Below are 16,294 nucleotides of genomic sequence, written 5' to 3' on the forward strand. Positions count from 1 at the left end.
AACCGAGGTCAGGGCCTCCGGCCGAAGGTTCCTCATGGAGGGAAATGAGAGAGATGTGTCTGTTAAGACACCTGCTCCCTGTGCAGCTCTGTGTTTCAGATCATTATCCGCTCCGAGTATTCTCCTCACACACCTGTGCGCAGACGCGTCTCCTGTTCAGCATCCCGTCGTCGAGCTTCAGACGTGCAAAGATCTTGCGAGTTGCCGCATGCTCTCACTCAGATAATTATTTTTAGCTTTTCTCCTGAAAACATGAGCCGGTTTTGTTTTGCGTAAAAAAATTATAATACAAAAATAAATAAATAAATAATAAGAGGATGTACTGATGATGTTCTCCATGAGCTGGAGGAAATCTGAGAGAGTTCGATGTGAGAACTTGTGGATTTGCAGAGGAAGGCAGAGGAAATTGCAAAACCGGGGCAACGGCAAATGACGAGGATTCCTGTTTTCCTCAGTTGCCTTTGAGGTCTACTTCTCCTGATTGGATGATTCATATTTTGTTTCTCAAGGCAACAACACAAAAAAAGAGAGAAATGTGCTGCAGTTTATTCATGGAGAAACTTTCAAATTTAACAGGAAATAAAGGATTTAGACATGTATCCCCCATTCATGCAACGAAAATATTAGCCTCTAGCATATATTTGAAACTCAAAGAGCATGCGACATGCTTCTGATTGACGCGTTTGCAAACCAAAAATACTTGGAGTTCTTAAATTTGACAAATCAAATAAATAGCAAAAATAAAAATCCATCTAATTAAATTTTTTTTACTGATCCATAGCACTGAAAAGATGGTTATAGAATAAACATTTGTGCAATAAGGAAACAAACAGTATAATCTGGTGGTCTATTTTCATCATTTTGGTCAAATTGTGTAGAATGTAAGCTTCATGGACTCTCCCGATCCGATATTGATATCACAAATCAGTTCGATATCAGTAAAAAAAAAGTATCGGATTATAACGACCTGTATCAAAACCATTATAATAATAACAGTCAGTTGTTCTCACACCTATTGGTTGTTGACTATTGTTTTGTTGGAGTGACATCACTTGATCAACTCTTTTCTAATCTTCCACACTACAAAATAACTAATAAAAGCATGCATGGCTTGTGCAACGCGATAATATCACATCGGGTCAATGTCGGTATCGGCTGCTCCTCAAAACTCCATATTTTGAATGGCATTGCGCCTGTTCCTCTGAATGTGGATGTTTATGGCCAGGAGGCTCTATGGGATGTGAGGTTGGACCTCATGTGCTTTGCTTTGCAATAATATGAAATTCCTGACACTTCAGGTATCCAAATAAAAATAAAAAAAAGAGAGAGAGAAATTGAAATGATTTTCTGCTTTTTTCTTACTAGTATCAGATCTCAGATTATCCTGATTATCATCCACACAGCTTCCCAATCAGGCTTCAGGACGGCTAACAGATGGCTACGGAAAGCCAAGAAGGAACGAACGGTGGCCGAGCCTCAGCTCCAACTCATCAGCTCCGAAATTAAGTTTGAGCTGCAGACGTAGCTCCGCCCTCCGTGATATCCAGGAGGTTTTGATGTTTCCATCCACCAGAACGCCGCTGATACATCTCTGTATAGCTGGGCCGCACGGTGCAGCAGAGCTCAGTGTTTGGCGTCTTTGCATGTAGTGGAGCCGCACAATATCCTGAACTATAATTTGTGCAATGTTGCAGTCAGAAAGGAACAGCTTGGATGCATTATTTAATAGAATATAACATTTCTGGGGCAATGCATTTTAATTCTGTCTGATGACGATATTATTTCCCCACTTGGTTGGACTCACACTGCTTTTAAGGAACAGAACAGAACAGAATAGAGATTCTAGATAGAAATTCACAAAAGGTAAACATGAAGCAAAAAATATGGCAAATTTATGACGTAAGAAAAAAAAATTGTGGCGCTATTAAAGTAGTTTAGTCAGATTTAAAGAAATATGCAACAAAGAATCATAAAAATAAACACACAACATGTCTATGTGGTTTCTGTGCATAAGAAAAAGGTGGGTGTGATTGTTGTTGATGGTTAGGTTTCATAAACAGGATCATGATTAGGATGATCTGCTGGGATTTTCTGAAGGTCCCGTTAATCTGTCAGTGTCATCCGGCTCTTTAGTGGTTAAGTTCTGCCGCTTCGACTCTTTGCAGACTGCTAAATGGCGTGCTTTTCTGTCTGCGGCGGCGAGAACAACCGAGCTCGTTGGTTTTTATCTTCCCACACACGGAGGCAGATGACAGGGTTTGTTTCCCATCTCCTCTCCGAGTCTGCAGCCCGCCCGCATGTGTCTGTGTGTTATATGAAAATAGAAAGTAATGGAGAAGAGAGAGAGAGTGTGTGTGTGTGTGTGGGCTGTGGACTCCCACCAGCTCTCCTGGTGTCTACAGACAAGTTAATGATCCACTGAAACTGTTCCCTGATTCGCTGCTGCAAGAGTTTGAAGCGATCCACCAGAGTTTGCAGTGATCACCAGCTGCAGAGTGACGTGGGAATCAGAAGGTTTGCAGTTTCTGTTGTTAGACATTATGGTGGGTCTTTGTTAGTAACTACTGTGGTTCTCACAGCTGTAGAAACTACTTCCAGATACAAGGAAAGACACTCGTTTCCATTTTTAAACGCGTTCCCGCTGCTCTCATGCGACTCCTACTGAGAGAAACTAAACAGGAAGAAATCCAACTTCTGTTCTGTGTAAAAAAAAAACATAAAGTAGAACATTGTGAAAAAGTCAGAGTCAGTGAAGTTAGTCTGTTTCTTTGAAATCAGCTGTTCAGTCCAGGTTTGGTCCATGGGACATCCCAGGTTTGTGCTTTTTTGTAATGTAAATAAAGTCACCTTAAACCCATCATCTCCTGCAGAACGCTAGAGGTATTAAAAAAGAACTATTAAGTTTGAAGGCTCCCACATTTGATCGACTGTTAAGTGTTTGAGTTAAAAAGCCACAAACTTCATGGTATGGATGGATGTAATTCCCATAATGCCCTCTGTTTTATGGATTAAGTGCTTCTTTGTTATGGAAAATGAACAAGATCTTTGATTCCTTCCAGAGAGCAGTGCACAGAGATCTTAGACATCTCATTAATCAGATTTTGCAAATATTTCTCCATCCTGTTTATTTTGTTCAGTCATATGCAGCACAGACTGAACTCATCTAAGAACAAATGGTGTGAAACATTGCAAACTCACAAGCATTAACAAACCTTAATACCACTGAAAATATATGTTAAAACAACTTAATTTAACATATATTTATGTAGACATGTCTCTTGAATGTTTGCCATGAATTCAAATGTCTTTTTTTGTGAATTATTGAGAATATAATCAATAAACTATATTATATATTGTCATGTTTCTGAAAACAAGCGTTATAATTTATCACCTTCCCATTGGAATTGGTTTTCATGCCACTTTAAGCCTTTTGGTTTTTATTTATTTATTTTTTTTAATGAAATCTAATTTGGACTCATTTATTACACATTGAACTCTGATCAAATGATATAAATTGATTGCAGCTACACAATATTAGAGAACAAAACACATGAAATTGCGACAATGATGAAGATAATATGAGCAAGCAGAGTTTAAATGCAATAAACTGGACATATTCAAATTAGGACGATGATCTGCATGTTTTCTGGCTAAAAGGCGATTTAAATAGCTGAATGTAAAACTCGACTGGAGCGTCCCCACGGCAGGTATGAATCCATCCATGTTTGGTATAAAATGCCTCTCTAACATAAAGGTTAAGACGAGACGTCAACGGCTCTAAATAACCGGCGGCAGTTCAGCAGTTGCAACATTTACAAAAGTTTGGCGCTGCAGAAGCTTTCGGGTCAAGAGTTGACGTTTGTGTTGCACTCACCAGAAATTCTTTGTAAAAAAATTCAAAATGGCTGCAGAGGCTCATATTTATCCTGTAATACGTTCCCTCCCAGGGCTGCAAGAGCAAAACGACATCATTCTGTTTCTGGCTCGACTCATCGGGTCAGAACTTTTTTTGTGTGTGTGTCTGTGTGTGTGTGTTGTCTGACAGCTTTCGTGCAGTTGGTCACCAATTTTTAAGTGGGCATGTTTACTACGTGAACAAATGCTGCAGTGGGAGGACTGCGAAGACCTCACATTATGAAATGTCTCAGCCCAAGAAAAAGAAAAAAAAACAACTTTTCTCTTGTTCTTCGCTTCCTCGAGTAAAATAACATCGTTCTCTTTTCTCGCCGAGTACGTTTTTTAGGCCTTTGTTGGATCCGACCTTGACATTGACGGAGCTTTTTCTGAGGCATGTCAACTCCTTCATCCTTCAAAGACAAAAAAAGCCTGAAAGCCCTTTGGTTTTTTTTTTCTGTTGAAAGCCAGATTTATGCTTCATGTTGAACCGGTCTGTGTGAGTTTCAGTGGCTTTTGAAACTTTTTTATTTCGTCTTTTGTCAATGCTTCTTATATTTAACATTTCAAGCCCGTCTCACAACTTGGCTTCGATTCAGCAGCAAAATATAAATGCTATTCGTATTTTTCACTCCAGTTTTACCATATTCATGAGCAATGTTCTTACAAAATAAACGTGTTGAAATTTTTTTTTAAATATGCACCACAGCTAATGGTGCTATTAGAGAAGCTCTAATACTTCTTATTTGTCTCTGGAAAAAGGGTAAACATCAAAGAAAGTTATTTTCTTTACTCTTTCAAAAAAAATGTTTTTTTAACGGCAAGACACATTTTCTACATAAAATCAAATTTGTCTGTTATTTTCTATTATAAGCAACAAAAATATAGGTATATTTTTTAGCAGTATTCAAAATTTTTCACAGTTTTGCACCATAAACTGAGGCTACACATCTGCTTTAACATGAATTATTTTTTTGGCATTTTTTTCTTTCTTCTACACTCGACGTCCCCTGATTCTGATATTTGATGCTTCTTCTCATAGATTGGCAATAATTTAAAATATTTATTTAAATTCTAGCATATGAATCAAACAGACCGCCTGTTGTTCTGTCAGATTGTTTAAACTTTTACGCAGTAAAACTCATCTTAGTCTTCCAGTTCAGCCTCTTCTGTTGACCTGATGTCCATAAAAAGGTCTAGATCTAATGAATGCAAATCTGCTGCTGAGGATTTCACTGATTTTTAGATGTTATTGGTGTTTCTGCCTCTGATTGGCAGATGGTAATGAGCTAATGCTCCCCTGCTTCCCTGTCAAACACTCTGTCAATATTAGTCAACCATGTTTTACAAAATCATCTCTGTTCAGATTTATTTTATTTCCCCTTTGAGTTCCCTTTTCATTTTCAGCAGAATTATTTTGAGTTGCTTCTTTTTTTTAAATCTCTCTTTAATTATTTCCACTCTCTTAATTCTCTTTTCATAATTTTTCCCTCTCACCCATCTGTTGTTTTGTTCCTCCGGTTTCTATTCTTTCACACTCGTCACCTTCCTCTCCCTCCATCATCCATATCATTTGTCCTTACACCTTCCCCCTCCCTCTGTGACCAATGCGGCAACGACGTAAGGGTGAGCGCTTCGTCACCACCTTCCGTCCAGACCTCGCCGATTTTCCTCCAGAGTCCTGTTCTGTTCATGTGCAGAAACAGAAGCGGGGCCCGCAATGTTTTTCTGTCGCCGAAATAACATCCGGCTCATCTCCGAGAGCTCGTTTCCTCTGAGCATGAATTAAAATGGAACTTATCAAGCAGGTCGTAATGCGCGTCTCTCCCCCCCCCCACACAACAAGCCCCCAAGTTAACGACAAAGTGATCTCGCTCCACGTTTCCTCCTGCACTGCAGGGACGCATCTTGTTCGCCTCAGCTCAGAAAAATATTTTATCTGCAAACCTCGACTGGGGATGGAATGTTTCTCGACTGTGTTTGTTTGATCTGCTGATTGAATTCGGGAGGTAACGCCGCAACTTCTCCTGTTAGAAGTTTCTAAAGAAAATCTATTAGAAAATACTGACCATTGGTCCTGATTTACTCGCGTGTTCATATGTAGGTCTAATGAAACGTGGAGGATAATTCATATTCACGTCCATCTGACGCATTTCTTGTTCTGCTTTGACAAAAACTAAACGGATCACAAAGTAATCTGATCCATCATGAACTTGGGATTTCAGGCAGCCATTATTAGCATGCTGCTTGTAGCAGAACCGTGCCGCCAGCTCTACAAATAAGTCACAGCAACTCTTTGGGCAACGCAGTTGCTCCCACCATCACTTGCCACAACCAATAGGATTGGACCACATGGCTGTCATCAAACACTGTGCCATGCTTCACCACTAGTCACTCAATTTTAGTTTTACTAATTAATTATTCTACCCTTTGTTTTTACCAGGTAGGCTGATCAAGAACAGATTCTCATTTTCAACAGCGACCTGTTCTGGAACCATAAAAACTTCACGCCACAGAATATCGTACAGCAGAAACGGGACGAATATCGTAAAACAAACAAGCAAACCAAAATGACACAACTGCCCACATGTACCGTATCCACATGACAAGCCAACTGCTTGAAAAGCAGAAACATCGATCACATACTTTGTGGATTTTAGTAAGTTTATAAAGCTTATACTGAAGTTAATGTTTTTTTTGCGTTGTTTTTTTTTGCAAGTTGTTCCAATCCAAAGTTGAAAGGCGAATTTGATTGGGCATCATATGGTTTGGTGTTGATGCTAATCAGTTTTGCTAAATAAAAACAAGTTAAATTGTGATCTTAGGGTTCTGCATTAAAACAAGTCTCCTATTCTACACTTATTTTAGCTGCCTGATGCTTAAATTTACATTTCACAACCAAAAAATAAAAAACTCTATTTCTCCTGCCTTTAATAAGTCAATAATGCTCCTTTACACTGGAATCACATTTTTGTAGCAACTTAACACAGCTCTGTGAGTCTGACTGAACTGTAGGTGTTTTGGATTAAACCCTGAGTGGGCTATTTAAATGTTAGCAGATTTTTTTTTTTTTGGAAATCATTCAGCAGCTGCCAGCCAGTGAGGATCTATGGAGCATTCACCATCTTCCTTCCACTCACTTTGTCTCTTTCAGTCCATTTCAATAAAACTGAGCCCTCCACTCTCGACAGGAAGGAAAACCTTTGGCTCTGCTGGCTGAGAGAGAGACATCCTTCTCCTCCTCTTTAGATTCTGTATGACGACGACGGCTCAGCTGCTCGGTATTATTTGCATCTAGAGGGTAGAGCTGCTCATCTAAGCAACCAAGTCACAGTCCAGAGTTTAAAGAAGAAGAAGACAGTTAAAAACGTACAAGAAAACAGAGTCCAGCAAAAAAATTGAAACCAGACATCGTGGGAGAAGACAATAAAACAACAGCAATGAAATAAAGCAACTATGGAGCCATTAAGAGAAGAAATGATGACACTTTTTAAGTGCCTCTGTTGGGAGACGATGGCTCCGAACACCAGGAGGGAGTAAAGAACATAGCATGTTCTGGGGACTACCTGGAGCCTCGGGCGGGATATGATTTAGGGGCCCGTCTTCCTGTTAAGAACGTCAGCACCACTAATCAGTACAGATGTGGTAGAATCTGGTAGACGGGTCCCAGTTCAATTGACTAAGATAACAAAACAAAAAAACAATCACTGATAATTGGTTAATTATTATCGATAGGTATTTTGGTACAAACCGAGCCGGAACACAAAGATTAAACTCGTAGCCTCACACTGTCGCCATGGTAACGCAACAATCGAACTATGAAGGCCACTCTTTGCACTTTTACAAAGTAAACTTGGCAATTTAATCTCAGATGTAAATGTCAAGCAATTTAATTCGTCTCTGCTGAAACGGTTAAATCAAAATTGATGGCGTTCTCGTTCTCGATAAACAAATGTCTGGGGGCGGCGGGGCCCTGGGTGGCTTTTTAGTTCGTTGTTGTCATTTCATTCCTCTGTGGAACAAGGAGATCACTGACACAATATTTAAAAAGTCCATATTGAAAAGTTGAGAGATAAGAAAAAAAGCATAAAGCCCTCCTGGAAAGTGCAGAAACAAATGTAAAAAAGAAATTATGACCTGTTTGCTGATCCAGAGTTATTATTATAAAGGTCGTTTTTTAGTTGGATTTTATATTGTGATTTACCTTCTAGGCTATATAAAGGCTCTCTCTTTGAATGTCTTTAAATTATTGATGTCCTTTTGTTGATTTTCTTTGTAAAATAGCACGTGAAAGACTTTTTACATTTTCTCAGAGTGGCAGCATTTTGATTTTGGGTGGTTTCGAGACAGCAGTGTGATCGATTTAGTGCACAAAGCCGCACTGTGTTTTGAAATCCAGTCAGAATCTTCTCCTGTGCAAACAGAACCTGTGCAAAGTCACGGATGAAGTCTTGCACAGTCAGACTTGGGGTTACAGTATGGTGCAGTTAGCACATACCTCACAGTGAAAAGCATTCTGGGAATTTTTTCTAACAGAACTCGAATCAAAGAAACAAGAAAGAATCAGCAGAGCGGAGTCATGATTTCACGATGAAGAGTGTTTTTCAATTTACAACAGTGAGAGGAACAGGTTAAGGACAGCGCATCAGAGCTTTGTAATGTGACTTTAAGTGTTTTTGTGTGGGCCTTAATGTTCAGTTATTCAGCATTTGTCTAAGGCTAAAAGCTGCATTTCGCAAAGTTAAGGCATCGTTCCGATACAGACATCCTCGTCAAACACAAGAGTTAATGTCGATGTCGCTCCTAATTGTTGCATCATGTTGTACCTCGTATGCAGGTTCTGCTTTATATCTTATGTCTGTCTGCACTTTGGTCAATAAAACCCTTCAGCTCAAGCATGCTACTGTATTCAGTTAATTAACAAAACACCAAACATCTGAAACGTTTCACAGCTCCTTCTTTGTCCAACCTTTTGTCAAACACGTTGCAGATACGGTCGGTTTTCTTGTGATCATTTTTGTTTTTATCTGCGTGAGCTCCGGGGGGTTTTATTCAGTGACATCCGTTTCTTCTATGCTTTGCAACTTAAGATTGTATCCCAGAAAGTAGAACATCTCCTGACAGTTTGTGAGATACTCATCAGCTCGGGTCCCGATAATTCCTCCTTTTGCCCAGAGGCGCCGCGCCATTTGTAAGATCAATCTGAGCCGGAGGACGTTTTGAATGAATCGGCTGTCTGTTCTACACCACCCGGCTGCCATTGATCAGGCGCACGGTTTCAGTGTTTACGAGCTCGGAGATGACAAATGATCAAACCTGCAGAAAATAACTTGGGCTGTTTGATAAAAGACGGAGCTGAATCCGCCTCCCTGGCGCAGATGCTCACGCTGTCAAACAGAAAGAAGCGTGAAGACAACTGCAGACAGGAGAGTTAATTAAACACTGAGCGTTTCAGATGAAGGTTCCTCTGGAGCTTCAACGGAGAAGAGTAGAAGCACAGTCTTGAGTGTCTAGGAGGACAAACCACAGTTTTATGACAAAATTCTAAATATTTCCAGGTCGCATTTACAAAAAAAGTTAATTTAACATTTTTAGAGAAATGGACTGAAGTTATTTAGTTGTGAAAATATGGAGAATTCAGGATTCTGCCGTCGGATCTAAGACTTTCTGACATGAACTTGTCCCATTTCAGAGTATTTTTCGGTTTCTTTTTACTACATTTTTTTTATTTTATGGGTCAATCAAAGAACTTTAGATACTTTTTTTTTTTCATTTATTTAGCCTTTATTTTACCAGAGTAAAATCCTATTAAGATTTAAAAACAAAAAAAGGAGTCCTGATTAAGAGGCAACAACAAATATAACACAAAAAGTTACACAATTTATAGAAAATGATAAGCTATGAGAATCAGGTAAATGTCAGTCTATCAGCCTCAAACGCTTTTACTTTGGATGAATTCAGTTGATTTCAAAGTTTCCTGAAATAAGCTCCAGGATAACGGAGCGGCAGACTGAACAGAAACTTCTGTGCAGGAACAGAAAGAAACAGCAATTTGTCAAAGCGAAGAAATTAAGAGTCAGACTTTCTCTCAGTGCAATTTGAGCACAGATATCGGCCAGCAGGAGTCTAAGTGATGCCCTGGAAATGAAAGTTAACAGATGGGAGAAGCTCTCCATAATCCGGCACAGCCATAAGAGTTGCAGAGACACCACGCTTTTTTAGCAATATATGAAAAACACAATTTGGTTTGAAAGTAAAAGTCTGACTTTTCATGAGATTTCCCACATTGGGTTTGAAAATGAGGGAGTCATTGAACAAAATGCCCAGATATTTATATGTGTGAACCTGCTTTATTTGATTTCCATTGGAAATCCATTGGGATATTTTGATGGGCCTCTGTATCCGGAAAAATAAATCTATTAAGAACAATTTTTCATCGTAAGAAAGAGCATTAGATAGCAACAATATAATATTTATAATAGTTCAACAACCTGAGTAGGAATAGATCCAGTGCGATAAATTACTGTGTCATCTGCATAGAAATGCAAAATCACCTCAGACACTTTCTGCCCCAATTCGTTTATGTGAATTACGAATAGAAGAGGACCTAATATAGATCCCTGCGGAACCTCCTTATGAACTACTACAGCTTCAGAACAAGCGATCATATTTAATACATTGTGTCCCATTTCTGAGATAAATTTCGAACCAAGCAAAGGCTTGTAACTGGCTACCAGAACTTTGGTTTACAGTACAAAAAGCTTTGAACAAATCCACAAAAAGAGACGCGCAGCACAATGTTATTGTTAGTTAAGAACAATTGTGTTGTTAACCACCTTCAACGCAGCTGTTATGCTTGCCTATAAAGAAGGCTTGGAAGGATGAGGTGATAATATTGCCAGATTATAGACTTGCAGAATTAGTGCCAGCACTGAAAGATTAGATATAGGCCTAATATTTGTTAAAACGGTTGGTTGGTTGATTGGATGGATTGATTGACTGACTTTATCCTGACAATTTCTTGTAGATATTTTAGGTTTTTTTTCTCTCCCTCCTCTTCTTCTCAGGTCAAAGGAGCTGATAAAGGAAGCCATCTTGGACAATGACTTCATGAAGAACCTGGAGCTCTCTCAGATACAGGAGATTGTGGACTGTATGTACCCGGTGGATTATGGGAAGGACGCCTGTATCATAAAGGAAGGAGATGTGGGCTCACTGGTGTTCGTCATGGAAGGTGAGAGCAAGAACACAGGCTGGAACCGGTCCCGAGATGGGAATCGGTCTAAAAGAGTCATCTGAGAGGGATTTTATAGACAAGAACAGAAGGCTTTAGGGTTTGATCTCTGTTTCTTCCAAATGGTTCAGTTTTAACTATTTCTTGTGTTTCTCTCTGTACCTAATTCGTTTCTACCTCCATCTGCCTTTGCTTACGTTCTTCTGTCTTTACCTCCTTTGTGCCTCCTTCTGTTTCTACCTAGTTCTACCTGCCTGTCCTTTTGCTTTGACATCAACCTAGAGAAGAATTGCAAGCTCCAACTCTTAGATAATAAAATCCAACACCTTATGTATTTTTTAGCTCAGTGTGTTGCTTCAATCCAGATCATTCTCTAATACGTCTTGGACAGCTTCATCTGGGATGTGAAACACGATACATTTTATGTTTGACCTTGCGACCGACTAGAGTCTCTCAACAAAAACAGAACCGTTTGCATTGTTCTCGCTGTCTGTGCCGTAGAGGGACTTGAGGTTTCATTGCGGTTGAATGGGAAACAAGTTCGGAGAAGGTTCATTTAATGTTCCTTCAGAGTTTTGGGACACGGGAAATATTCAGCAAAATTAATGAATCCATGTGACCTGCAAAGGCAAAGTAACCTTCTCTTTAATGAGCCTCTGGTTGAAGCAGGAAGTTTATCTCAAAGGTCGGTTTAATCCTCACTGCTGAACATTTACTGCTGCTGGCTTTCTTTTGGCAACGCTGAACGGTTACTAGTTCCTCTGTTGCCGTCATCCGCTTTGTATAACTTTCAAAATGGAAATGAGTTTCTTTTCTTATTATTACCATTGAGCTGCCGCTGTTGTCAGAAAAAAGATATAATTATGTTTTTCTTCCTTCAGCTGGAAGTTTGGTTAGAAACTGGTCCCTGCTCTCTTTTGCCTGTTGATGCAGACTAAGAGTGAAGCAAATGACTCGTTGTTCTCCTGCAGCGTTGCTGCGGATGCAAAATGTGTCATCACTTCCAGCTGAGACGATGCACAGCCAGTCAGCTTTGCCACAAAGACAGAAGATTTTCCTCTGTACCGAGAGACTTTTAGAAAACCGAGAACAGGAAATGTAGTGGGAACGTCGAAACTCTGATTAATTTGTACAGAGCTCTAGAAAAATACAACGCTATGATGAGAAGTCCGCCGTAAGTTCATGCTGTCTGTGTGCAGAGCTGAACAATGGGTGCGTCTGGTGCTGCCCTTTCTTCCGGTTAATATTTAGGAGGTGAAATGCTGTGTCCATGACAACAGACTTTTATGAATTTGTGGTTTATCAGATAGCGCTTTGCTTTGCTTGGCTGTTTGCTGCAGTTTTCATTTACAGGCGGATGCAGTGTTTGGACTCCAAACTCAGGTCAAACTCAGGAAAGTTGACCTGAAAAAGTGATGATAAGAAATGATTACATTTTCTAATATCTTGAGGACAGCAGCTTCAATATTTCTGGTATTGTCTCTGACAATTCCTACTGTGTGGCTCTTTGCATCCCTTCTTGGGTGGACAATGGGGTTAGTACGTAGGACAAAAACTATACATGGCTGCCTTGGCTTAAAAAATAATTTGAGCTGAATTTCCTTCACTTCTGACATATTATTCCTCCTCTTTAATTCATCTATCTTGATCATCCTTTGACCAAGCTCAATGTTTTGGCATATTTTCAATAAATATTCCAATAAGTTAACAAAAAAATGCTGATGAACTTTAACCATCCGAATGCTCCATAAACAAGTGTCTTTGAATAATTTGCTACCAATTATACATCATACAGTATATTTTGTTGGTAACCCAACAAGCATTTTTTGGCACTACGGTGAAGAGTAGCAAAATTAGATCTAGCCTCGTTATGATTCCGCACCATGTCGTCAGGACCCACAACCTTTGCGGCTACCTCCTCGTGGGCAACATTTACAGAAAGCGGTGGAGGGTAAGACAGAGATGGAGGTGGACGGACGACATCAGGGTTTGGACGAGAAGATCAGGTGGAGAATGTACGGCCATCTTCAGAGAAAGAAGAGAGTGGAAAGCAGTGGTGCAATCAGCGTCTATTGTCCCCGACTCTCAACAATGAGGATGCGACTAGACAGGACTACGATTCCTCTTAGTTTTGTAGTTTGCAGATTCACCGGGTCAGATTCTTGAGTTGGAATCATACGGATTGTGTGATCAGTGTGTGGATTGGAGCAGCAGTCATTGTAGTTATTGGTTATGACCTATCCTTATGACCAGAAGGCAAAGAACTAAAAAAAAGAGCAGTTGCAGTCAGGTCCCACATCTAAACATCTGAGACGTATTGTGATATAAGTGCAGTCTGCAATACAAGCAGAAGCTTTTACACATGTTGGTTTCTTTCCCCTCTGCTGGAGGAACAAGATGGGATGAGAACTGGGAGGGGCTCCGAGATCAAACCCGGAGCCTCTCCGTCTTTTCTCCGTTACTACGCTCAGCTCGTTTGTTATATTTATAGCCGGATTTGAGGTCAGTGTTTTACATAAGAATCCTGTTCGGTAACGTGATCCTCCCACTGAAAACGCGCCGTGATGCTGGTGTCGTACTGGATCTGCAGTCACATCTGGAGGAACGAACGGTGTGCCGTTGCCGTCTCGACAGAACAGAGAGGACCTCTTCAGAGGGAAGACACTGTTTGAATACATTCGGACTGCAGGAGATTCCTGTTGAAACGTCTTCCCTCTGTCACACTCGGGCATGTTCTATTATGAAGACGCTGTGAGGATAAATTTAGCTCCACCTCCTCATTAGAGTCCACCTGACCTTTTCAGAGCAGCTGCAGGTCTGCTTGTGTCTTCAGGTCCTTTCAAACCTTTTGTGGCGTATCGGGGCTGGACTACACTGAGACCCCGACAACAATCCTCCAGATGGCTGGTCCCGTGTTGGTAGGCGGCAGCGCGCGGTGTGCAAAATAACCAATGACATTTATGTCCAAAAAAAAAAAAAACCTGCTGGGTGAATAACACACAAGCTGAGTCTAAGAGCACGTCCTCACAATGTGAGAGGCGTCTTTTCTGTCGGGTTTTATATTAGAGCCAGATTAGATAATTATCTAATCAATGTTAAAGGAACTGGTTTTAGAGAGGAGTCTGCTGTGGGTGGATGAAGTTCAAAACAGACAGATTTTTTGAATGCGTTATATATCTATGTGTGTGTGTAGCTTTGTTTGTCTATCTTCGTCAGGACTCGTGCTACTGTTTGACTCTATGAGTAGCTTTTTTTTTTTACCAGTGTTTGAACGAGTTTTAGATCAGACCTGATCATTTGAACTCCGCCTCCACCTGGACTGTGTTGTGTTTCAAACTAAATGTTAAAACCAAATTGCTTTGCCTGAATAGACTCTGGGTAGGAACATGTACTAAAGCACACCCTCACTACTTGCCTGACAACAGGTTATGAAAAAGGTCTAATCTTTTTTTTTTTTTTTTTTTTTTTACAACTTAGTAGACTATTCAAAGAGATCATATTGATCCATTTTTTTAAAAAATAATAAATTACTACCACATTGTCCATAATGTCAGATGGAAACAAAAATTCTGACATAACTTTCTCTATCTACTTAACCAGAGAAGCTACATGAATAAAAGCCTTTTTTTAAAAAAAATGTTTTTAGATAAAAGTTGTCTTTTTAGATTTGGATGCAGAAATACAGTTCTATGCATGCTTTATTTCCTTATTTATCATCAAATAATGGTCGCTCATCCATTGGCAAGGTTGGTTATACCTGCAGGTCAAGAAAATTCCCAGATATCAGTCTGAAAGTTAAGCATTTTGACAGGAATATTTTGAATATTTCCTACTGTTTTGTTCACCGAAGCAGTGACTTTCTATGGAGGACATTTTGCTAATAATGCATTTGACTTAAAATGACTTATTATATTGCTTAGAGAGAGAGTTTGATCTATGGTAAATTTCAGAGCTGAATTAGTTGTTTGAATAACAACATATTTAGCATCAAACATAATGAACACCTCTGACGAAGTATCGATTCCCTTGGTTTAGGCAGAATTTTACTACGACACCTAAACCCAACATATTAGTGGGTCAACATCAACATTTAATAAATCTATTAAAATATATTCCATACTATGAGGTTAATCGTGAATGCCTCCCAGTCCCTTGATGTTTACATAATGTCAAATCAATAGAACTGATCTAAAAGAGCTAGAAAAACAGAAAAAACATGATCGCTATTCAATTCTGATGAAGGACAGGTGTACCACACGGCTGTGTACACAAACCACTTCTGTTCTCAAATGTACAAATGAACATAGAGTAACGAGCGGGGGAAGATAAGATAGAACACCGGGAGAGCAACTAACACGTTAGAGCGGGATATTTACGGGAAAATTATAATACGTGCTTGGTCAGAATATGAATATGATAGAAATAAGTATGAAAACTAATAACTTACCGAACAAGGTAGATTCCATGGGTTTCATGTGAAATACAGAAGTGTTTCTTGACTGCAGAAATCCCAATGCAATCCGGGTTGGGAAGTTACGTCACTCGGCAGAAAATACATATTTTCCAAATTAAAGTACTTCTTGGACTTTTATTGAAGTATTACTCTCCTTTGAGATACATTTACATTACGTTAGAATAAACGCAATGCAGATTATTGAAGCTAGTAACCGTATTTTAAACGTCGCACACGGACGTTTAGATGATTTTCAGACAACATTCAGAGATGCAGACTTTCTAAAAGGACAAAAATAGAGATTTTGTCAAAAAAAATATTAACCACCATAAAGGTTTTAAAGATATTAAAATTGATTAAATAAAATTACAGAAAAAATATATTTTTTCATAATGCGCGAAAGTTTGGAGCGAATGTTCAGACAGAGTTCGGCGAACGTCAAGTCCGAACATTTGACGTTCGACTTTCGGAGAACGTTCGGCGGACGTAGTCTTAACATTTGCTTGTTAGCTGGGTACGTGAGCACGGCGGGAACGGGGAGAGAAGGGGGGTAAAAAAAAAACGGTAGCTTCCAGGTCAAAACGGGAGACTTGACAGGTGTGCGCCGATCAGAGTGAAAAGGTTCCAGCTGCAGGATTTATACTCCTGGCTCTTTGTTTGCTTTGTGTTAAACATGGTGAATTAATGTAGATTTTGCGCCCACCAGTGCTGAA

The 16,294-nt window shown here is 39.6% G+C and overlaps 1 protein-coding gene across 1 annotated transcript in view; it reads left to right on the top strand.

The window, feature by feature from the left end:
* Nucleotides 1-16,294, top strand: part of prkg1b (protein kinase cGMP-dependent 1b) — a 46,659-nt gene that overhangs the window by 2,799 nt on the left and 27,566 nt on the right. The window contains exon 2 of the mRNA XM_008437699.3: nt 10,962-11,128. Within this exon, the coding sequence (XP_008435921.2) occupies nt 10,962-11,128 (167 nt within the window). The remainder of the gene's footprint in view (nt 1-10,961; nt 11,129-16,294) is intronic.

The sequence above is a fragment of the Poecilia reticulata genome, chromosome 19 (genome assembly GCF_904066995.2).
Source record: "Poecilia reticulata chromosome 19, P_reticulata-male-v2, whole genome shotgun sequence".
Classification (NCBI taxonomy): Eukaryota; Metazoa; Chordata; class Actinopteri; order Cyprinodontiformes; family Poeciliidae; genus Poecilia; species Poecilia reticulata.